This window comes from Equus przewalskii, chromosome 11, assembly GCF_037783145.1.
Source record: "Equus przewalskii isolate Varuska chromosome 11, EquPr2, whole genome shotgun sequence".
NCBI classification, from domain to species: Eukaryota; Metazoa; Chordata; class Mammalia; order Perissodactyla; family Equidae; genus Equus; species Equus przewalskii.
The window spans coordinates 15,702,079-15,728,137 of record NC_091841.1 but is presented as its reverse complement, the minus strand read 5'-3'; the positions used below and the strand labels follow the sequence as shown (position 1 = coordinate 15,728,137).

General features: G+C 35.1%; 1 protein-coding gene and 2 pseudogenes across 1 annotated transcript; 1 reads left to right on the top strand and 2 right to left on the bottom strand.

Annotated features, from left to right (window-relative positions):
* The first annotated feature begins 5,764 nt into the window (after positions 1-5,764).
* On the top strand, positions 5,765-6,709 carry LOC103544437 (olfactory receptor 5I1-like). Its single transcript, XM_008511283.2, has one exon. It carries the CDS (start codon positions 5,765-5,767, stop codon positions 6,695-6,697), a length of 933 nt encoding a protein of 310 aa, XP_008509505.1. The 3' UTR covers positions 6,698-6,709.
* A 4,621-nt stretch (positions 6,710-11,330) lies between these two features.
* On the bottom strand, positions 11,331-12,506 carry LOC139074349 (olfactory receptor-like protein OLF2; annotated as a pseudogene).
* A 9,047-nt stretch (positions 12,507-21,553) lies between these two features.
* Positions 21,554-22,707, bottom strand: LOC139074581 (olfactory receptor 8U3-like; annotated as a pseudogene).
* Positions 22,708-26,059: the final 3,352 nt, after the last annotated feature.

Below are 26,059 nucleotides of genomic sequence, written 5' to 3'. Positions count from 1 at the left end.
TTACATGCCCTATGTTCCTACAGTGTTAACACTTAGTTTGTTTTCTTAGTTTCTTAAGATTTCATTTCATACGTGCTATTGTCAATATTTTTGCTGGAGTCACTAGTGCAGCATAGGTACTTATTGCTTTAGTGAAGCAGGAGGAACACTTGATTTGAATTTAAACATCTGATTCCAGTTTCAGATCCACATGAGTGATTTTTACGAAGACGCATACACTTTTTTAACCTCAATTCTCTCACATATAAACTCGGGAGAAGCTGCCACCCTCAGAAAGTTGTCATTGAACTTAAACATAATAACAAAACTGCAAGGATCTGTCCCATAAAATGTACTCTTATTAATGTTTCTTAAAAAAGAAAGCTTTGAGGGTAAGGATCATTTAGAAATATTCCAATATGTATGGTGAAGACAGCTACTCATTATTTCTTAAAAGAAATAAGTAATGACTAAAAGGATGGAATGATATTGTGCTTATGATGAGAACATGATTCTGTATCGGTTTCAAAATGTTTTAAATGGAGTGAGATTTCCCATATCACCCATGAGACCTTGTCTTTTTAAGATGAAGGTAAGAGAAACAGTTTTCACCTTTGGTCCTCCAACTAGAACTTAGCATTGTTGACATTTGGAGCCAGACAATTCTGTGCTCTGAGTGTTTGTCCTGTGCATTACGGGATGTTTAGCAGCATCCTTGACCTCTACCCATTAGACCTCAGGACCACCCCATCCTTATTTTTGACAAGCAGAAATGTCTCTAGACATTGTCAAATCTCCGCTACAGAGTGAAATCATCTTAGTTGGGAATCATTGGTCTAATTTGAGCTCTCTCCAGAATCTGCAATATCCCTTTCAGAGACATTGGATGTTAGGGCTTCTGCGACACAGGACACAGAATTACTCTCACTTTAGCATGGATAACTATGGTCTCTACCTCCTACTAAAATATACACACACTTTTCTTATCTAAAGACTGATTATTTCATTTTATTAACAAGAAGGACATCAGCTTTACTTTCAGTTCCACAAAACCTTGAAATGTCAGATTTTTCTTTCCCTCCCAATGTTGCTTCTTAGGTAACACTGTCAGTTGTCTGAGAATAATTGAGATGGACTGAGTGCTCCTCAAACATGGCTGAAAAGCAGCCACATAAAAATTTCTTTTTTATTTCTTCATGGAGTTTTGTTTCACATATATAATCTACTCACTCCCTTATTTTTAAACTATCAGGGTCAATGTTTTTTTCTCATTCTCTTACGGATAGTATCTAAATTTTCTGGTGGGGCCTCAGCTTTTTCTCTTCTTGGTGGGTCTCTGTCTTCGAACCTAATGGGATTTGGGGAAGTGTTCATGGCTAGTCATCAAGAGACCCAGTGATTAGTTTCTGGGTGGACACTAGTAAGCTAATGACTTAACCATGAGATCTTGCCAGAATTATTGAAAAAGAAGAGTTCCTTTCAACTGAGATTAATCATCTGGGAAGAGACAGAGGGTCAAAACTGGTCATATCTCTCTTTGCCTATATATATATGTATGTGTGTGTGTGTGTTTTGAGTATTATCTTTCTCCAATAGGCATCACATTCTCTATAAATCTCATTTCCAAGTCTCTAATCACGCCAAGGACTTCCAATCTCCAGATAATTGCTTATGTTGTTTCCTCTACTGCCTCTCATTCGCTATTCTGTAATTGACAAAATTCATAATGTTGAGTTCAAATTATCCTCCTTTTTCCTGTTTTGTACCTAGAACACTGCCTGGCACAATATTTTCACAAATAAAATATATTTATTGAATGGAGATTCTCTGATATATTCTGTCCTTGGATGGCCAGAATTACTTTTGAACATAAATGCACATATAACACATATCAGAGTCATTAACTTCATTCATCCATATACACATTTACTTTCAAGATCTTTTAATTCTCCACAGCTTGATAGATACATTTTTGTTTCTTTCTTGTTTATTCCACCATCCTATCACATAGAACATTCTGATAGTTGTTTGATAAATTGCTTTGAGCTGATTAAATCAAACTGGATAGCAAATGTCATAATCCAATTTTATATAAAATAATCTACCATATTGAGAGCCAAAATAATTTTTTCTTTGAGACATTCTCAGGATGTAGAAAAACACATCATTTCATTTTTTGTTTAATCAACTCCACAGTAGAACTGTTTAATTGCTCACATATCTTTTCCCACTGGGATTTAGATATTAGTGTGTGTGTTCATGGGATCCAAGGTAAGATTGGAAGGCTAATCCCAAAATCCTCAAAGCAAAATATAAAAGGTTTTGCATTATTCTAAGGAACCTCAGCCTTCCTAAGGGAGGCACAAATCTATTGTATGAACACAGGAGGCCTGCCCAAATGGACTATGGAAAATGTTGCAATGGGTCAATTTTTTATCTTTAACTGCCAAAGTTGATTTTTCCAATGAAAAATGAACTGCAGCTGACAACAGTGTAGTAAGAAGGTGAATGAAAGAAAGTTAGTGATCTGGTAAGTGTTCTTAACATAATCCTAGGATATTAGAGCTGGATAAGATTTTTAATGCTCATTTTCTTATACTCACTTAGTTTACACCCAAGAAACTTATGTTTTGAGAAGAAATATGCCTAGAATGACATGTTTTAAACCCTTAAGGTATTTCCAACAAAAACAATGGCAACAGCAAAACAGCACATTTAACACATGATAGTCTTAAGATAATTCTCAGTATTATTGGATTCTGACTTTGAATCTAAATATAAATACAATTTGCTTTATCTATTATTTCTTTTTAAATGTTTAGTAGGCTTAGATATAAGTTAAAGCTGACTCAATTTGTATATTATATTATTTATTTTATCCTATGGTCATGCATTGGTTTCAACAGTTATCAACACAAATAAAAGGAGTGGGATGGGATTAGTGGGTTGGCTTTAAGGGAATGGAAATCAAGTTTACAAAAGTAGTGACTAGGATTCCATATAGAGAGCTTACTGCAGGAATATATAAGTTTGCTGAACTCTATCAGAAATCTTCATTTCATTCTTACCTGCCGATTGTGTAAAACAGATTATTTAGCGTCTCTTTGGACTCCTCTTAATTTTTTGTTTCTTGTATTCTTTTCCCTTTCATTTTTCCAATTGGATTTCACATTTCATTTTTGAATCCTGCAAATTTCTTTCAGTCTTGAAGCATGTAACATTCTTGAAAGGTTATTACAGGTAGATAATCTCTATATAAATTGATTTCTTCCTTACCTTTAATTCTGTGATTGGAAGTAAGAGGTTTAGTAGAAAATAACTTGAGCAAAGAAGTGATTGTACCCCATGGCTAAGACCCAAGCTTATTTAAGCATTGTCCCTAAAGATATGCTTATTTTTTTTGGTGCCTACTTTTTAATAGCCATTCTTCATAATTAGCAAAGGAGTTGATGCCACAACAAAGAAACATTTTCATCCATCCTTACCTCACTAACCACTGGATATAATTTTCTTTCCCTGACCTTCACAACAGTGGCCATTGCTCTAGTCTGAGGTCCATTGACAATCTTGTCTCTCATGTTTGTTGATACATATGGATGGACTGTCACTCAATGAAAGTTGATATTTTCTAAGGAGGAAGCCACATGTATTTCAGGATAAGAGAGCTCCAAAGAGTTGACTAGTAGCTCAATGATGCTTTCTTTTTCCAATGAACCCTTTTGCTAGAGCAAAAAGTGAATCCTGGTTGATAATAAAATAATAAAAATTAATATCTATTGAAGCTCAAACTTGTCTCAATGATTGAATAATAATAGCTAATATTTATTGGATGTTTGGTATTTGAAGAACCCTCTTCAAAATACTTTACATGTAATAGCTCATTTAATCCTCATCGTTACCTTGCAGACAGGTGTTCCTATAACATGCAAGTTACATATCAGAAAAGGAAACCATAGAGCTCCTGAGATGTTGCAAATGTCCTACAAGTATTAAATGGCAGAGTTGGATTTAAACCCAGGCAGTCTGGCTCCAGGGCCCATGCTTTTAATCACCACAACATTCTGTCTCTGTTACTGTGTCAAAAGAACTAAATCTGCCTATCCCTGCACATATCCTAAATGAATATTTAAGTTAGTTTTAAATTAATACTTCTGTTTTAAATTTAACACATAGATTATTTGGAAAATAATTATATTATTTACTCCAGTCTTCTTCTTAAGTTCCACCATCTCTAATACATTTCCATCTCTGTGAAGGGATTGTTTATCGGAGCGGGCTCTAGCCCAATAATACAGGATTTCCAATCTCTACCCTTGAATGAAATTGAGAGACAATAGTTTCTTAACATATTTTTTAAAAACTATTAGAATTAAATTAGATGTGATCGATCATTGATAATTACAAGATGAAAATATATTAATGACAGATATGCACACTTATGTGGCATTCACCTAATTTAGTGAGAAACAGAACAAAGGTAGAAAATAAACTTTGAGTAATAATCCAGAATTCACAATCATTGTTTTATCTCTATTTCATTCTCTATACCCAGGGAATCACTTCCCAGATAGTTACATTCTTCTATTTCCTCTATTATGCAAAGTTTTAATAAAGATATTTAGTTTTATTTAAAACCTAGAACAAATTTAGGAAAGAACAGGAGGGTAAGATTTTGGTAATGCTGTTAGATCAAGTTCTGAGATGGATGTTGTGAGATAAAAAAGGAAATATATGTCAAATGTGAATGTAATTAAATACTGACCTTATAAGGGACAGGAAATCATTTAAGTGTTTAAGCAAGAAGGAAACATAATACAAAATCTACTTCATACAGGTAACTCTTACAGTGGTTTACAGATAGATTTTGAAGCATGTTTGAAAGTAGGGTGAGAATCCACTGGAGAGAACGAGGCCAATAAAGAGGTTCAACCGAAGAAAAAGAGGGCTGAAACATAATAAAAGAGTTTCAGTGATGATAAAGAGGAAACATTGGATATCTGCCACATTTCCAGATAAAATAAAATAGATCTTCACATTGACTCAGAATTGTTATATTTCCAACTTTAGAACAGTGAAGGAACAAGATGGTGGGGATATTAAGATTGTACAAGGAAGTTAATTAACAATTATGATTTGATGAGAAATTCTCCTATAACAGGTGATGAAACTGAAACTCAGTGATTAATTAGTCTGCCCAAGCTTTCAAAACTACTCAGTGACAGAGCTTGTATAACTAAAACAGAATTTTTCTTCTTTCTATTTTATCAGTGGATTTCAAACAATTTTAAGGAACTCTTTTATTCCTCAGAAGCAAAGCCACATCTCAAGGTGAGAAATATAGAACTGCTCTTCTATCTATAAAAGGCTTTACTTGGAACAGCAATGCTTTTATCTGTTGAGAAGTGAACAAAAACAACACAAATTACAACAGAGACTATTTATTAAGAGTTTCCTGTTAGCAATGTGGTTAACCACTATCACATGACGTTGGTGGAATATGAGAGAATTGAAGAAAGTAAAAGTAAAGCCCAGGTTTAGAGTTCAACAACTGGTTTGATAATGCTTCCGTTTAATGAGACAAACAATAAAAAGAGTGAAAACTTATCCCTTATACTACACTAATTGTAGCTATGCCTAGATGCTATCAGGATGTCCAAGTGGATTTAGAACTATTGCCCTATTTATTTCAATCATTTTATTTCTATTTTTTGTTAATATTGGGATTGTTATTAATATTGCCATCATTATTCTATCACAACATCAAAGTCCAGGAGAGCTGCAGAGAATGGAGTTGAAGAATGACACTGTGAAGACTGAATTCTTTCTCTTGGGATTTAGTGACCATCCAGAACTTCAGAGTGTTCTTTTTGCTGTTTTTTTTTCCATCTACTCTGTGACTCTCATGGGAAACCTTGGGATGGTTTTATTAATCATAATCAGTTCCCACTTGCACATCCCTATGTACTTTTTCCTCTGCATATTGTCCTTCATAGATACATGCTACTCTTCTGTCATTGCCCCCAAATTACTTGTGGATTTGGTTTCCAATAAGGAGACCATTTCTTACAATGGTTGTGCTGCACAGTTATATTTTTTCTGCTCTTTAGTTGATACGGAATCTTTCCTCTTGGCTGCCATGGCTTATGACCGGTATATAGCAATCTGCAATCCCCTGCTTTATACTGTTATTATGTCCAAGAGGATTTGCTGCCAGCTTGTGATTGGAGCATTTTTGGGGGGTACCATGAGCTCAATTATTCACACCATTAATACTTTCCATCTGTCTTTTTGCTCCAAAGAGATTAACCATTTCTTTTGTGATATCTCTCCACTCTTCTCTTTGTCTTGCACTGACACTTACAAGCATGACATTGTTCTGGTGATCTTTGCTAGTTTAGTGGAGGCTATCTGCCTTCTAACAGTTCTTCTCTCTTATTTCCACATCATAGCAGCTATTCTTAAAACAGATTCTCCAGAAGGAAGAAGAAAAGGGTTCTCCACTTGTGCTTCCCACTTGACTGTGGTCACTATTTACCATGGTACCCTGATCTTCATTTATTTGCGCCCCAGCACTGATCATTCACTGGATATGGACAAAGTGACCTCTGTGTTCTACACACTGATTATACCTATGTTGAACCCCCTAATTTACAGTCTAAGGAACAAAGATGTCAAAAATGCCTTTAGGAAAGTGATTAGCCCAAAATTGCTGTCTTAAAAAAGGGTGAAAATGAGCTTGACAACTTTACAACCTGTCTGTTTCTTGACCTTTGGTCTAACTGATGACAAAGTCTGTTTAATGTGGATCTTTCCAATTCTGTGGGTAGCAAGGACTTAAGCTCAAAATAGAGTCAGAGCTTAATATCAGAATCAGGCCCTTTTATATCAGTTGTATTATGTCTAATTCTTTACCATTTTAAATATTAAATTTTTATCACACTCCTTCATTGCTGATGAAAGCCAAAATTAGTGTTGTCTATGGAGAATAATTTACTAATATTTTCTATGTAGGATAATTCATGTAACATATGAAAATGAAATATGCATGCACCATTTAAACCAGTAATTCTACTTCCAGGAATTGAACCTGTAAAAGCTCATTACTTTCAAATGTATTAATCACAGCATAGTTTGTAGTAGCAAATGATTGAAAATGGTCTAGATGTCTATTAATAGGAGACAGGTTAAAAAATCAAGTTTAATTTTAAAATATTTATTCCAGGGGTAGATCTACCCTGTACATAATGTTCTATATCTAATATTCTTACTTCTTTTCTCCCTCCATCCTAATTTTATCACAATTACTACTAATATTGAATAAGTCACTGACATCACAGTATTCTTTTTGTGAAAGTAAATAAATGCAATTCACTGAGACTCTTTTTCAATTAATTATTTCCAAATTAATACACATACATTGTAGCTTGATGGTTCAAATTGCACTCACTCTAAAAAGCATTCCTCAGATACTAATTCCTATATGATCTTTTTGTGACACGATGTTCAATTCCGGATGACAACTCAGATTTGAAACCTCACTAAAACCTTAAGTGCACTTCTTTTAAGACTCTCAGCACTTCTAGTCTAATCATGCAGTTATTTGTCTGTTCTATTCCTCTATTAGATTTATCTTTTAATTATTATGTCTTATTTAATCCCTTGCTTCTTCATTATAGTATGTTCCCTAGTGTAGATACTGAGTAAATTTTTATGAAATGAACATGATTGTTTACTATGGGTTGTGTATAATTTAGATTATGTGCCAGTAATGGGCAGAAACTATATATTTCTCTTGCAATATTTTAGGTTAATTCTCCTGAGGGGTACTCCATACATACGTGATTATTACAACATAGCATCAAGTACAGCGGCTTTTTAAAAAACAATCTGCAAATATCAACTAAACAAAAGTATAGCTCAAAATATTTTCTCAAGAATATATTCACTCTTAAATCTCTTGATTGGTAGGCAAACAGCTAAAATTTCTGAAGGAGGCTATCCTCTCAGAGCCAGAGATGGGAATTGAAACTGAAAAATAGTGGGATGATGGCTTGGCTAGTTTCTAGAGCATGACCCAAAGAGAAGATGTGGCTGCAAAGTCTAATTTAAGTCCTAACATAAAGGTGAGGTTAAGTAGTGGGAGAAGAGATGGACTAAAGAGGAAAGCCTTCTGACAGTAATAATGTATTCTGGGTTCTAAATCTAGACCTCAGTTCCATTCACCACAGTGGAACTAACTTCACCAGAAGAATTTTGTCCATTCAGATCGGTAAAGAGGCAGGGCTCTGGCCAATGTAGGCTTTCAATAGGGAAAAATGGAATGGTAGCTTGTGGGTGATGAGAACCAAGTGCTTCTTCCTTAACACTGAGGAGGAAATATTCTCCAAAGTTCATGAGTTCATCACAATGGGAGGATATTGTTCCTTTGCAGCTAAGTGTACCATTTCAACCATGACCCCTAAGAGAGGGCCACACAGAATAAAATGAAATGAAATACTCTGTTGTTAATTATGTAAGCTCATTTCTTGGCAATGTAGGGTCTGAAACAAATCAGTAGAGAAGTTTCAGGCATCTGGCCTGGATATTGAAATCACGTGGTTATCTGTGAAGAAAGCTGTGCTCAGCCTTAACCAAGAGTGAAGGTATTGTCAGGGAAAGAAGTCCTAAGGCTACTGGGCAGAAAGGTCTAAACATGACCTGAGGCTAGAATGTGCAGCCAGAGTCGGACAGATTGGTTGAGCAGGCTTTAAAATGGGTAAAGTTGGATCCTGGAGACTCCAGTTCATGGCATGATGCTATGAAAGATAATGCCTTTTCTTTCAGCATCAGGGATTTTGTCCTTGATAGGGAGTTAGTTGGCTAAGGTCATAGAGCTAACAAGTAAAAACGACTGAATGATATTATACATATTTAAACCCAGGACAGTCTCACTTCACGGTCTAGTTCTTATCTTAAATTCTCTCCCATCTTTATCATTTTCTTAAAATGAGTATAAAACAAAAAGAAAAACAAACACACTGGTTTCCTGAACATCTGTATAAGGCTATTAAATCAGTCTTTAAAGGAAAAAGTAAAGAAAAATAAAAGAGTATTTTTTTCCCTTACACATTTATGTGAAACATGGCCAGTGAAGCTAACTTTACATAACAAAATAGATTTAATTTTATAGATGTGAAATATTTAATACATTTTTAATAAAGTACACGGAGTTGGGAATGGATTTGGACAGCAATTGAGAGGTCCTAGTATGTGACATATTCTATGAACAACAAATAAGTTGTTTGAGGTTATAAAAGAAAATATTTATGAGATGAAATATTTTTGTCTAAAACTCCTCAATTCATAATGCAAGACAAATAACATGCTGAAAATTGAATGTTTTTAATATTTTGTTTTGTTCCATTGATGTTTTGACTGTATAACACTCAGCACATTTTATACACTAAAGGGATATGTAAAATTAGAGAAAAGGATCTAAATGAGGAACCTTGTATAACCTATTACTCCCTCCCCCCAGAACCAAAAAGTATCTCCATGTTCCTTTCATGACAACAAAATAAAACAAAATGAATACTCTTGAGAATCTGAAATTGCATTATATTTTTCACCATTGAATTAATTACTAATTGATTACAGTCTGAACAACATATGGAATTGATTAAGTTTTTGGAATAGATTACAGGATTATCAAACATCCAACTACTGAGCAATGACTACTTCTAAAATTTTGTATAGAATATAGTTCCAGTTTATTTCACAGATACACAGACCCAATATAAATCCTTACAAATGGAATACTAGTGTAAATACTACTTTTCCTTTTTTTTTGCCCAAGGAACATACATTTATGTCAATAACTCATTTATGTCAATAAGTCTTCCTTTACAACTTAAACAGTATCACTTGGGAATTTCAGTTATTTATTTTTTTATTTTAACCAGTATAATCTTATGAACACATCAGGAAGATGATTTCCTCTTTTATAGTGGCCTTTGGAGAAGGTCCAAGTCTTTTACTCCAAACTTCCATTCATGAGGTTTTTGTATAGTTGTTAATAGCACCATCTCTGTTCTCCAAAGTGAGGGCAAGAAGGGAAATTCACAGGGTGTTGTAAAGTCTATGAGTTGCAATGTAATCTAGAGCAACTTATCCTAGGAATCTATGCTGATACAATTGAGGCAGAACGTTGAGGAATAGCTCGAGAAGATTTTGACATCAAATAAACTCTGTCCAAGATTCTTATTTCAGCCTAAGCCAAATGACAACAATTGCAGATGGCTTTCATCTAAAATGAATATACTTGAATAAAATTAAAGAAGGGAGTTCTTTCTTTGGTAAATTTACAAAGATTCATTTTTGCAACAATTTTCCAGGCTACACTCATTCATTGAGTCAATAAATTTTTTCGAATTGCATCCTGGAGCTCAGCATTGTAAATATCAAAAGTAGAAAAATAATGGTAAACAAGACATCCAAGGTCTATGCCTTTCTGAAACTTTTAGTCTAGGGAAGGAAATTTCATTATGTTCTTATTTATTCATTTCCTACTTATAGACTTATAAGTGTTATGATAGAAAGTTTATGGGGTGATATTGGTACATAGGAAAGATGCAAACAAACCCAAATCAACCCACTAGAAGTCCCTTCTTGCTGAGTGTCGGTGTCGCAATCCAATGTACACATCAGGATAGATGCGGAGAGGGCTGATGGCCACTATGAGTTTATTATAACCAGCGTTTCAATATATACATATCTTACATCTGTTAAACATACACAGGTGTTCTAGACAATGTAATTAGTGAATGCAAAGAATTCTTAGTGATTTCTCAAGAAGCCCTCCCTTGGCCTCTGTTTTGATATTATCATGTTATTACTGTGTTCACATATTTTATCTTGGAGCATGCAAGGCATCCTAGGCAATGGCCCCTCCCGCTCCCAATATCGTGTCTCCATCTGTGTCCCCGGGCGACCGGTGCCTGGCTTAGGTTGCCTCCCCCTGGAGGTCTTACTCATCATTGGCTAACCAGCCTTCTCACCTCCAGGTCAGTTTGTTGGCAAGCCTTTTCCAGTGATTATTAATCCTTCCTGCATCAGGGGTGGCTACACTGAGCAAGTTTATTAAACACATTGTTTTTAAAAACTTGGAGCCTGTAGGAGAATAAGTTGAATAGACATGAGGGAGTAGTTTCTATGCCCATTTTATCTCGTGGGACCCACCCATGAACATAGAAGGGAAGTATAAAATAACCCTCTTCGCAAGACAGCAAAGGGAACCTATTAGTACTCTTCCTTAGTTTGGAGGGAAGATTAAGATAAATCGTAACTGCTACCTACACTCAATTTAGGCACAATGATAAGTAAGAAATAATATCTAGAAGCTGTATTGGTGATACTACAGGGACATATGTGAAAGTACCTGAATTTAGCTCTCAGAATATTTAAATACATTTGAGTGAAAACATGGTTTCATTCAGAATATATTTTACTGTCAATTGCTTTTTCAGGACACCTTCCATCCTTATTCTTTAAACTGTGGATCAATGGGTTTAACATAGGGATGGCAACTGTGTAGAAAACAGAGGCCATTTTGTCCATTTCTGTAGAGGAACTCTAACTGAGTCCAAAATATATGAACAAGAATGTGCCATGAAATATAGCCATAGTGGTTATTTGGGAGGCATACATAGAGAAGTCTTTGTGACTCCCCTTGGCTGAGTTCATTCTAAGGATGGTAGTTATGATATAACTGCATGTGAGGAGGACAGTGATGATTCTGTACCCCACAACATAGCCAATGAACATGGCATCACTATCTCATTGATGGATATATGTGAAGAGGACAGGTCTAGTAAGGGTGGGATGTCACAGAAAAAGTAATTGATGATATTGGAATTGTGGAATGACAATTGAAATATGCAAAATGTGTGCATTGTTGAATCCACCAAACCTTTCATGTAGACAATGGCCACTAATTGGGTACAAACTCTCCTGGACTTGGCAATTGTATAAAGAAGTCGACCGCTAATGGCTACATAATGGGCATGTGCCATGACAGCCAAAATGAGACATTCCACATTTTCAAAGGGCCTAAAAGAATACATCTTAATGGCACATAAACTATATGGAATTCTCTTTTTCTCAGGTAAGAAATCAACCAGCATCTTGGGAGAGACAGAGGAAGAATATCAGACACCACAGAATGACAGATTTCTCGGGAAATAATACATGGGTGTGTGGAGTCTGGGGTCCATCTTGATCAGCAGTATCATCCCAAGATTGGCAATCACAGCTATGCCATAAATAAGCAGAAAGAGCATAAAAATCCCCTGTTGCACATCCTGTCTGTCAGAAAGTCCTAGGAATAGGAAGTCAGTAAACACAGTGCAGTTCTCAATAGCCATCACTCAGGTCTGGAAATCCCTGGTTGTAAGAGAAGAAAATGAAAGTGGAGGGTAACATCATCTTACTATCTTAATAGTTAAACAGCTGCTCTTTTCTATTTTTTAGTAAATACAAAAAGAGATAAATAATTCTAAGTCTTCTTTAAGTAAACTGTCTCTCATGAAAATGCATCCAATTTAATATAAATTGATAAAATTATAATGATAATAACTGTCTATATTTGCATAACACTGTAGAGTTTCAAAGACAATTTCATCAAAATTAAATCATGTTATTTTCATAGCAACCTAAGTAGTATTTATGATCACTTTTGCTATTTTTCTTTCATAGCTAAGATTTGATGTCCTCAGAGTTGAGGCAGTAATTCTTGCAATTAGTCAGTCCAAATAGCATATGTCTTCTGACAAGTTGGTTCTTTATTTTCAATGTCCTAGGAATATTGTTATATGGTGTAATAGAGAAGCGTATTTAAGTGAGAGGTTCAGATAATGAATATATTCCTTTGTTATTCCCTCATAATTCAATATTGTAGAGTAGGCAAAGCTATGTCAGGCTTCTAGATACAATATGCCTCCACTTTTCTATTAACCATTCAGGTCTTATCCAGTCTCAATTAGCAAGGGAGACACATAGTCTGTGTTCCAGGATCCTCTGGATTTATTCACCAGCAGATCAGATGTGTAAGACAAATGATAAAAGTCCTCATATGTCCATAGTCACATGATGTCTGAGAGAATCATTCCTGAACTTTGCCCCAACTCAATCCCTAGAAATTGTAATATTGTTTTCTTTAATCCCTGTTTCTCTTGAGTATCTCTGAAATATGCCTTCCTTCAGTTTAAAAGAGATGGTGGTCCTTGGCAGGCCAATTGAGTTCTATGCCCCACTGTCATATTTTCCCCAATCCAATTATATTATATATAATGTCATCCATGACCTCCTTTGTTCTGTGAGAATACAAGAAAAGTGGAGTTGAGGGGTCAGCCCCGTGGCCGAGTGGTCAAGTTTGCACGCTCTGCTTCAGTAGCCCAGGGGTTCACTGGTTCAGATCCTGGGCGCAGACATGGCACCACTCCTCAGGCCATGCTGAGGTGGTACCTCACATGTCACAACTAGAAGGACACACAACCCAAAAACAAACATATATAACTATGTACTGGGGGGGGGGTGGGCGTTGGGGAGAAAAAGCAGAAAAAAAATGATTGGCAACAGTTGTTAGCTCAGGCACCAATCTTAAAAAAAAACAAAGAAAAAAAAGAAAAGTGGAATTGAGGGTAGATGAAGAACAGAAAAAGAACATATGCATAGCAATCTAGTGATCAATGTGCAGGTCTACAAACCTTTGGCCTAATTTCATTTAAATATCTTTCCCTGTAGATACATCATTAAAAAAAATACTGTCCTTTAAAACTAAAAATATTTTTAAAATATATAAAGGTGCAGGGAAAATATTTAAAACAATAAAAAATGTCTAACTACCTACAGAAACCATATTTGCATTTTATTATATTCCCTGCTATCTATGTATATATGAATGTAAAATAACCAGATTGAGAAAAGAAATTAAAATAAAAGTTTGTAGAATTTTTCTTACTCTCCTTTTCTTTTATAAGGAGTTTCAGTCAAAAAAAGGATAAAAGAACTAAATAACTCTAAGATATAATTCAGAGACAGACAAAAAAATATTAGCATCTGGCTCAGAACTACTGACTCCTTTGTTATATGCAGTTCTGTCTACATGAGGGTTCAGCATTGTCTCCTGACTGACCTGGGTTATGAACTGTCTTTGTATCTGGTCCCTGGGTGTTGAACACTTGATCTCTCAGGAATAAGTGACAGATTTACTAAAATAGCTTCTCATCTGATCTTTTACAGTTAGGGAGATTGTGACAGGAAAACAGAGCACTTTTAAAACTTTTTCTTCTGTCCCTCTCTACCTTAATACCCAACATTGTACTTGTTTGCCGATGGTAAATTAATCCAATCAATGATATACTTTATATCTAGTTCACTAGCTCCTTTTAAGCATTTTGTTTTAATTTTGTAAATTACAAAACAAATACACACCCACTCATGCTGATAACACTTCCACAGACACAAACACTCTCCATTAAACACAAAATAAAGATTTTTCTAAGTAAAATTTATTTTTTGAATAAAATTTTTTACAGAAATAAAGATTTTTGTAAAAACAGCAAGAAACTGACCATATTCACACTGCCTAGGGACAACTAGATTTTTCTCTATATTATTTGACTTTTAATTTTTAAATAAAAATGGCACCAGAATGAATAAATATATATACATATGTATATATGTAACATATAGAATATATTCTCTGCTAATGGCCACTTGGTTTATAGACAATTCTTCATATCATAAAAGTTCTGATATGAGAATAATTCTGCATAAATAATTTGTCACAGCCAGCTGTTTCTTTGAAATTAATTCTAAGAAATGTCCTTTAGGAGCAAAGAGTTTTGACTCTGAATAAAGGCAGTGTTGGCCTTTTTACCTTTCTTAGTTGTTTCATATTATCTAATTTTCACCACATATTATTATATGTTTTATATATTATCACATGTGTTCTCAGTTGTCTGTAACAACTTCACGATATGAAACAGAAATTGAAGCACAGAGATAAGTAAATTTCTACACTCCCATAGACATCAAATTTCGCTGAATTCATAGAAATTGCTCACAATAGACTCCTGAACACACTGCCATGAAACAATTTGTCTTAAAATGTAACTCTGTTAAATGCTCTCTTTGAAAGTTAAAGTGCATTTATGTTAAAGTGATATTTGAAAATTAACAAAATTAATGACCCATGAATCCTAGATTTCTAAGAGAAGTGAGACTATTCAGTTCCCATCAATAAACCAAGGTGGAATCTCAGCAGTGATTGAGGGCAAAACGGTTGTTACGTTGGAAGTTAACCTGTTTTATTTTTTTCACCTGGGCATTTGAAAATAATATCGGTGTGAAGAAAACGTGATGTGGAGGGTGGCTTCATTGCACACTTCCAGGAAACAAATAGAAAAGAAAGAAATTGCTGCCCTTTGATGTTGTGCAAGCTGGCAGCTTTGGGGATAATCTCTGTATTGTCCATTCATTGAGTAATATTTTGTCATTGTGTGAATCATTGCTCTACCGTTACCAGCATAGGTGGGATGTGTTCCTTAAATGCCAACAGTTGATTGATATTCCAAGAAAATGTATAATAATCATGTACATTAGGCTGTACAATGTAAGTCTTAATGCTCTTAATTTATTACCACAAAATCTGAAAATACAAAATTTGTGTAAAAAACAAGAACAAAATTAAGATGTGCAATGCATGTAAGAGTTTACAAATTTAAATATTTCAGTCAGTTTTGTATTTCTCCTGAAACCTTGCCTGCTATAAAAAGAAACAGATTTTGCAGTCATTTTTGTTTCCAAATAATGTGTTTGCCTAATTTGTTGTTAGGGAGTTTGCTTTCACTTTCTATAAACCTAGATTTATCTTCAGGCAAAATCCAATGAAATTAGTATATTTTTAGGTTTTGGAAAAGTGGTTTTAGTGACAATTGTTAGTGTCTTTCATAAGGTGTTGCTGCTATTTGTGTGCTGATTCAACACTAAAATACCGAAAGTACTACTGTGGGAGATATTTTTGACGCAAATCTCAAAACACCTGAGTAATTGCCAATAATCGTCCATCAGGTAAACATAAGAAAATGATGTATTTGTGGTACCTAACAGCTTAACTACAATTCTCTGCTTCTCTTGTTCACTTTTGGAGAAGGAGGAGTCATCCTTGGTCATCTTGGTCATCTTCTGATTCCTTGCATACTCATTTTCCCTCAGGTCTCTCCTGTTTCCAGGGATGCCAGATTTCCTCAGGCTACACTCAGTTTAAGCAGGATAAAGACTTTATCTTCATAAACACTGTAGCCCCTCCAGACCTTGGAGTCTAATTCCTACTCCCCATTCAATCTGGAGCATGGGTAGCAATATATTGCTGAAAATTGGATAACCTAAATTACTCCCTAAAGGGTTTATGGAAATATTAAAAAAAAAATAAAATAACAAAAAGCAGATGTTTAACAGCAAAATAGATAATTATTCTATGAAATATTCTATGAAAGTTGCACCATTTATTTTAGAAAAACATGCTGAACTTTAATACAAGGCATTATTAAAGATAAAAATTTATAATGATAAAGATCTGAAGTTTCTTATAAACTCGTATTGTATAGATTTTGATATTGGAAAACCTTTTTGATATGTAATGCACATATAGAACATACTTAAATAAGTATACAGCTAGAAAAATTTTCAAACAAAAAAATGCCCTGTAACCAGGGTGAAGACTAAGAAACAGAACATTACCAGAATCACCAAAGCCTTCTACACGATCCCTCCTATCATTAATCTCTTACACTCAAGGAGTAATTACTTTCTTTGCTTTTATCATGATAGATTAGTTTCTATTTTTTGAACTACATATAAGTGGGTACCTAAAGTATGTACTGTTCTATTGCGTGCTTCTGCAATCCATCCATGCTAGATGGATGCAATTGCAGTACATTCAACCTCGTTGTATAGTATTTATTTGTATGAAGAGAAAATTATTTGTTTATCTACTTTCATGTTTATAGGCAGTTGTTTTCACTTTTTTCTATTAAAATAATGTTAATGTGAACATTTGTGTACATCTCTTTTGGTAGAGATAGACACTCATTTATCCTGAATATAGAATCAAGAGTTGAAATTATGTATGACTGTAAATGTATATAAAATTTAGATTTAGTAAATATTGTCATACAGTTTTCTATAAGTATGCCAATCCACATTTCCACTATCACACTCTCAGTGTGTGAGTCTTCTGGCTTTTAAAGATCCTCTCCAATACTCAATGTTGTCTTTCATCTTGATTTTAGCCATTATGTACAGTATTTTTTTTCTCAATGATTAATAAAGTTGCATATCCACTTTTATCATATGTCTCTTAATGTCAAAATGCGAAATAGAAAGCCAGTTAAAGGGGTTCAGTTTGATTGTTTTGAGGGTTCTACAACTCATGCTATCAGTCTACCTGTCATCATTGCCACCTCCATTTGGGGTCAAATGGCCTAGGGATGTAGTGTTTTCCATTGGTATGAAATACAGTCCCACCCATCTGTTATTCTTTTAATCACCCAAAATAGAAATGAGCATATGCATTGATAGATTTACATTAATATAGATATAGAATGTGATAGATGGATGCTTAATAAAGAATGTTCAGTTGAAGCCCCTTTTTTGACAGAGTGGAAACTGAGGTCCAAAAAGGAAAAGTGAGTTGTTGAAGATAACAGTTATAGTGAGTTGAGAGTAGTGATTCAGATCCAATTTTGCTACCATTTTTCTCCAGTTCACAGCATGTTTCTACAGAAGAATTCAAACTAGGTTAAATTTGCTGCCTCATAAGAAAGAGCCACACACTTATTTATATAGTAATACTTATTACTGTTTGGTTTAAGAATTTTGCTAATCAGCTCTCCACCAGTATGGAGTGAATGGCTTGTATCATTATACATAGACCCTAATTGTCATTACTCATTGTGCATACTTTTAGGGATATCAATGTGGAACACATATAAGGAACTACAATAAAGAAATTGATCTACGACACTGACCCATTATACAAATTACTGAAAGAGGCCTTACACTGGGAGCTAGAGATGAGAAATGGAAGCTACAAATGGTGGGATGATAGTTTGGTCAATGACTAGGGCCTGATCCATACAGAATGTATGGCTATAAAGTCTACAGAAAGTTCTACATCCAAAGATGAGGTTGAGCAGTGAGGCAGAGCATAAACGAGTGAGGAAAGTCTTCTGATAGTGACACTACACGCTGGGTTATAAATTGAAATCACAGTTGCATTACTGCAATGAAGACCCTTTAAAAGTATAATTTTATCCAAACAGGTCAGTGGTGATGTAGGGCTCTGGCTAATGTAGGCTTCCAATAAGGAAGAATGGAATGGTAGTCTGAGGGTGATGAGAACCAAATGTTTCTTCCCTAACACTGAACAGGAAATGAACTCCAAAGTGCAAGGGTTCAACACATCTCACAGATGTTAGATTTTTTGCAGCTAAGTGTGCAATTTCAGCCATGGCCCTGGGATTGGGCCACACAGAATAACATAAAATGGGGTACTATGCATGAATATTCTAAACGCATTTCTTGATAATATGGCGGCTGGGGCTTATTTCAGTAGAGCAGTTTCAAGCACCTGGCTTGGACACGAGAATGGTGTGGCCAGCATGGGGAGCCATGAAGAAACCTCTAGTCAACTCTAACCAAGAGTGAATGCAGAGTCAGGAAAAATAAGTCCTAGGGTCCCTGGGCAGAGAGCTCCAAACATGACCTGAGGCTGGGATGTGAAACTGAAATCTGACAGACTGGGTGAGCAGGCTCTAACTTAGATAAAGATGGATCCTGGAGACTCCTTTTCATGACATGATGCCATGAATTATATTATCTTTTTTTTTCATCACAGGGCTTTTATTCCTCATGGGGAGTTAGTATGATTTTTATGATCTTACAAACTTTCTTGATCAACATATATATATATATATATCCTTATAATGTTTATATCAAACCTATGTTAAAGAGACGAGGAAACTGAGGCTTAGCAAGATTAAGTAACCTCAGATCACACAGCTAACAAGTAAATTGTAGCACATGTTTCCCCTGCTATCCAAAATTTCACTTTAGGCCCCTTCACTTTTACAAAAGACCTACATAAGTACCTGCTTTTGCTAGCTGAAAAAAATTGAAAAGGATTTCTGCTTAAGTGAAAATAAATAGCATTCAGTGTTTGTTTTGCAGGGAGCCCTTAAGAAGACAGCAGGCACCTGGAGCAATGAGACTGATGTTGCAAACTCCATCTCTGGGAACTATATACTCAGCATAGCTTTATTTTTTTGGTGGAAGATTAGCCCTGAGCTAACTACTGCCAATCCTCCTCATTTCACTGAGGAAGACTGGCCTTGAGCTAACATCCGTGCCCATCTTCCTCTACTTTATATGTGGGTTGCCTGCCACAGCATGGCCTGCCAAGCATTGGCATGTCACATCCAGGATCCAAACCTGCAAACCCCGGGCCACCAAAGCAGAACATGTAAATTTAACCGCTGTGCCACTGGGACAGCCCCAAAATCTCTCCCTTCTTGATCATGTTCTTAAATGAAAACAAAACAGAAACAAACACAAAAAAATCCTCCTTTTCTGACAATGTTAAAGCTTATTAAATCAGTGTCCATAAAAGAAAAGGGAATGAAAAACAGTAAGTGATATATTTTTTTCCTTAAGCATATATGTGAAACATGGGAGGTGAATCCAATTTTACGTAACATGAATAGATTCAATTTTATAGATGTGAACCTATTTAATATGTTTTAAGTAGATTAAGTGTGGAAGCGTTTTGTATAATAATACAGAAGTCCTAATATATGAAATATTCTATGAGCAACAAAAAAATTATTTGAGATTATAAAAGAAGATACCTAAGAGTACTAAATATTTTTGTCGTAAAACTGTTCAATTAGGAATTGAAGACAAGTAACTTGCTGAAAATTGCATGTTTTTCATGTGTTGTTTCCTTCTTATGATGCTTGATGTACATGACACTCAGCACATTTTATAAACTCAAGGGATATATAAAATTAAGGAAGAGGATGTAAATGGAAAACCTGTATAACCCATTAAGCTCTCCTCTCAGGAACCAAAAAGAGTGTCTTCATGTTTCTTGACAACAACCTGAAATAAAATGAATAATTTTGACAACCTGAAAGAGTTTTATGTTTTTCATAATTGGGCTAATTGTTAATTGGTTACAGTGAGAAAAACATAAGCAATTAACAAGTTATCAGAACACATGTTAAGATAATCTAACATCCAGCTACTCAGCAATGACAACTCTTGAAATTGTGTTTAGACTATAATTACAATTAATTTCACAAATATACAGAGAGCCAATATAAATCATTACAAATGGAGTACTAATGTAAATATTACTTTGTTCTTTGGGTTTTTTTTGTTAAACACATATTTAAGTTAATAAATCTTCTTTTCAACTTAAATTGTATCAATTGGGCATTACAGTTGTTTTTTAAATTTTAACCAGTATAATACTATGAACACTCCAAGGGAGATGGAGTCCTCTTCCCCAGGCCCTTTGAGAAAGAAGGTCCAGATTTGAACCCCTAACTTCCATGCAAAGTTTCTGTACAGTAGTCACTTGCACCATATCTGCTCTCTAGAGTGAGGGCAAGAAGGAAATCCACAACCTGATGTGAAGGCTGAGGTACAATATAAACCTAGAGTGGCTGATCCTGGGGTTGTCTGCTGATATAAGTGGGGCAGAATGATGAGGAATACAGGATCTGAGAAGTTCCCTATATTAAATGATCCCTGTTACTGATACTTAATCAGCCTGGCCAAAAGACAGGAAGCACAGATGGATATCATCAATGATGAAAATACTAGAATCAAGCAAAATAAAATAAAGGGGCAGAGGTTTTGTAAATTTACGAAGGTTTTTTTGCATCAATTTTCTAAGAGACACTCATTCAGTCAATATTTTGAATGGCTTCCTGGAGCCAAGCATTGTAAATAACAAATTAATAATATTGGTGAACAAGATAGACAAGGGCCTTCCATTTATGGTACTTTGAGTTAGGGCAGGAGATTTTAATTTATTTATATGTATTAATTTACTACTTGTATACTTCTAAGTGTTATGATGGAACATTTATAGGGTGATGCTAGTATTTAGGAAAGATACAAACAAACCTAACTTAATCCACTAATCCTCCATTCTATCTGAGCAAGTTTATTAAACTCAGTGTATAAAAAACTATTTGGAGCCTTAGGAGGGTAAGTTTAATTGACATGGGTGGAAGGGTTGCCCTGCCAATGCTATCTTATTGGAGTACAACCATGAACAGAGAAGGGAGGTACAAAAAGACCATATTTGCAAGTCAGCTTGTTACTACTCTTCTTTACTTTGAAGAGCAGATTCAGATCAGTAATGACTGCCCACCAGACTTAACTTAGGCAAAAAGATAAGTAATAGAAAATATCTAGAAAGTGTATTGAGGAGACTACAGGAATCTATATGAAAGTACCTGAACTTCACTTCTCAGAATGTTTAAATAAATACTTTGGTAAGAAAATGTAGTGTCACCTGGAACATAACTTAGGGTCGATTGCTATCTTCAAGGCATCATTCATATCCTCCTTCATTAAGCTGTAGATCAGTGGGTTTAACATAGGGATGAAAACTGTGGAGAAAATGGAGGCCATTTTGTCTATTTCCATGGTTTAACTCAAGCTGGGTTGGAAATACACGAACAGGAGCATGCCATGAAACATAGCTACACAAATTACTTAGGAGGAAAACACAGAGAAGGCTTTGTGTCCCCCTCTGCTGAGTTCTTTTAAGGATGGTAGCTAAGATGTAGCTGTAGGGGAGGAGAACAATGGTGATACTGCACCCCACAACACAGGTGCTGAAAGTGAACAACTCTACCTCCTTGATGGTTGTATTTGATGTGGAAAGGGCTAGAAAGGGTAGGACATCCCAGAAATAGTGATTGATAATTTGGAATTGCAGAACAAAAGTTGAAATGTGCAAAAGTCGTTGACTGCTGAATCCACCAAACCTTCTAGGTAGACAATGGAAACTAGGTGGGTACAGACTTTACTGGAAATGGCAATTGCAGAAAGAATTGGATTGCAAATGGATACATAATGTTCATATGCCATGACAGCCAACATGAGACATTCCACATAGGCAAGGATCCAAAAAATATATATATAAATGGCACATAAGTTACATGGGATCCTCTTTTGCTCAGACAAGAAATCAACCAGCATCATGAGACAGAGAGTGGAAGAGCAGCAGGCATCACAGAATGACAAATTGCTCAGGAAATAATACATGGGTATGTGAATTCTGGCATCCATCTTGATCTGCAGGACCATCCCTAGATTGGCAATCACAGTTACGCCATAAATCAACAGAAAGAGCACAAAGAGCCCCTGCTGCACATCCTGTCATAAAGTCCTAGGAATATGAAGTCCGCAAACACAGTGAAGTTCTCAACAGCCATCAGGTCTGGAAATCCCTGGTTGTAAAAGAAGAAAATGGAAGTGGAGGATAACATCACCTTACCATCTTAATAGTTAAACTGCTGATCTTTTCTGTTTTTCAGTAATTAGAAAAAGAGACAAAGTTAGCTAAAACTGCTTTAGGTAAACGGACTCTCTTGTAAAACTATCCAATTTAATATGTCATAAAATGATAATGATAATAATATGCCTACAAATGTGCAACACTGTATTGATTTTGTAAGACACTTTCATCCAAATTGAATCATTGTATTTCCACACCAACCTATGTAGTATGTATGAGGATTTTTGCTACTTCTATCTTGTAGATTAAAAACGATTTCCTCAGAGCTGAGGCAATAGTTCTTACAATTAGTTGATCCAGATAACCCACATGTTTTGAAAGATTTTTTTTCAATTTTGTAGAAACATTGTTATATCCTGTAATAGATAATCATAGTTAAGTGAATGGCACAGGTAATGAATACATGTCTCTGTTTTTCCCTCATCATCCACAATTGTGGAGCAGTAAGAGCTATGGCAGCTTCCAGGATATAACATTACCCTCTTTCTCATTAACCCCTCAGATCCTATCCAGCCTCCAAGAGCAAAGGATGGAGATAGATGTGATCCAGGACCTACTGGATCAGGGAGGGTGTTCACTGCTGGAGAAGAGGGTGGAATGGTCTGCACGAGTGAAGCACTAGAGGACACAGACAGGAATATCCCAGGGCTAACAAGGCTCCCTTTGACAGCTGCTGTGGCTCATAGGAGAATTCACATGATCTGTTTATTAGCAGATCAGATGTGTAAGACACATGATAAAATTCCTCATGTGTACACTGTCCTATGATGTCAGAGAGAGTCATTTTTGTACTGTATCCCATCGCAACCTCTAGAAATTTTAACATTGTTTATTGTTTTTTTGTTTTTTTTATCCCTATTTCACTTGAGTGTCTCTGAAATCTGCCTTACTTTGGTTTAAAAAAAGTTGATGAGAGGCCAGCCCAGTGGTGTAGTGGTTAAGTTAGGCATGCTGTACTTCAGTGGCCTGGGTTCATGGGTTTGTATCCTGAGCACAGGTCTACATTACTCATCAAGCCATGCTGTGGCAGTCACCCACATACAAAATAGAGGAAAGACTGGTACCAGTGTTAGCTCAGGGACAATCTTCCTCAAGCAAGAAGGGGAAGTTGACAACAGATGTTAGCTCAGAGCCAATCTTCCGCATCAAAAAAAAGTATGAAAAAAAAAAAGAAAGAAAGAAAGAAAAAGAAAAAGTTTGATGACCTTTGGGAAGCCATTTGTATTCTATGTCTGACTGTTATATTTTACCCAAACCGATTAAGTTACATGTAATGTCATATATAACTTCCTCTCTTCTGTGAGAATATTAGAAAAATGGAGTTGAAGGTAGACAGAGAACAGAAAAAGAATATACGAATAACAATCTAGTGATCAATACTCAGGTCTACAAAATCTTGGTCTGAATTTATTTAAATTTGTGTCTCAGGAGATACATCATTTAAAAACATGCTTTCCTTTAAAAATAAAAATATTCAAACTGTATATGAAAGTACAGGGAAGAGATTTAAAAAAATAAAAAATGTCCAACCATCTCTGTAATCCATACTTGTATTTGATTATATTTACTGCTAACTGTGTATATGTATTTAAAATAAATTGATAAAATTAATTAAAACAAAATTTTGGAGAATATTGTATATACTCCTTTGGTTTATAACACGCTTTCAGTGGTAAAAGGATAAAAGTGCTAAGGAAATCTGAAATATAAATCAGAAAAAAATAATTAGTACCTGACCCAGTACTACTAACTCCTTTGTTGTACACTGTTCTGCCTATATGAGGGTTCAGCATTGTCTCCTGACTGACCTGGATTATACAGCCATTACTGTGTCTGGTCCCTGGGTGTCGAACATAGTCTCTCAGGAATAAGTGTCAGATGTAGTAATGTGGTTTATCATCTTATATTTCATAGAGGCAGGGTGATTGTGAAAGAAATACAGACATTTAAAAAATATGTTTGTTTTGTCCCTCTCTACCTTACTGCCCAATATTATGCTTATTTAGCAATTATTATACTTACTGTGTCAAGAAGCATTCCTTATTTCCAGTTACCAAATCCCTATACCAGTGTTTCATTTTAATACCATAGTTTACAAAATGTTTACTCACCCACTCATGCTCACAATCTTACAAAAAACACCAGACATATTCCTATTAAACACATTCACGAAGTAAAGATTTTTGTAAAAACAGCAAAAAATTGACCATAATCACACAGCCTAGGGATAACTAAAATTTGTTGTCAATATTATGGATTTTTAATTTTTAAACAAACAGGATGTCAAAATAAACAATTTTTATATGTAAATAAGTATTATGAATAGAAGCTTTGCATTTGTTTCTATGATGTACATTAGTTAAATCAATCTATCTTCTGCTAATGGCCACTTGGTTTATATATAACTTCATATCACAAAAACGCTGACAGTAAAATCATACATATATAACTTATCACAGCAGGTCTTTCTTCAAAGCAAATTATTAAAAACTGAAAGTTAAGAGCAAAAAGATGTTACCCTAAATATAAAAAAATTTTGCTTTTTTACCATAGTCAGATGATTCATATGATCTAATCATCAGTACATATTATCATTTATTTTATATATTATCAAACGTCCTGGGTTTTCTCTAACAAGCTCGTTATACAATATAGAGTTGAATTAGTGTATTATATTGTGATAAGAACACAACATAAGATCCACGCTCCTAGCAAATTTTCAAGTATACTATACAGACTGTTAACTATGGGCACCACGCTGCGCGGCAGACCCCTAGGACTTATTCATCTTGCATAACTGAAACTCTGTACACATTGATTAATACTTCCCTGTTTCCCCTCCCACTAGACCCTGGCAACCACCATTCTACTCGCTGATTCTAAGAGTATGATGACAATTTTTGATTCCTCGTATACGTAGTATGATGTAGTATTTATTTGTCCTTCTGTGTGTGGCTTATTTCACTCAGCATAATGTCCTCCAGATTCATACATGTTGTTCCAAATGGCAGGAGTGATTTCCTTTTTTAAAGGCTGAATAATATTCTATTATATGTCTCTACCATATTTTCTTTATCTATTCACCCAGTTATGGGCATTAGGTTGTTTCTTGTCTCTTGACTATTATAAATAATGCTACTATAAACGTGGGAGTGCAGATATCTCCTTGATCTCTCCTTCTTATTTCCTTTGGATATGTACCCAGAAGTGGGATTCCTGGATCACTTGATAGTCTATTTTTAATTTTTTGAGAAACCTACATATTGTTTTCCATAAAGGCTGTACCAATTTACATTCCCAGCAACAGTGTACAAGCCTACCCAACTGAAATTGAAATTGAAACCAAAAGGTGATAAATAAACGTCTAGAGTCTCACAGACATTGTTTCATTGAATCTCAAGAAATTCCTCACAATAGATCCCTGAATACTTTGCAATAAAA

Bases quoted from the DNA above. Each gene is read 5' to 3' on its own strand.
- LOC103544437 (XM_008511283.2), top strand. From the start codon at position 5,765: ATGGAGTTGAAGAATGACACTGTGAAGACTGAATTCTTTCTCTTGGGA.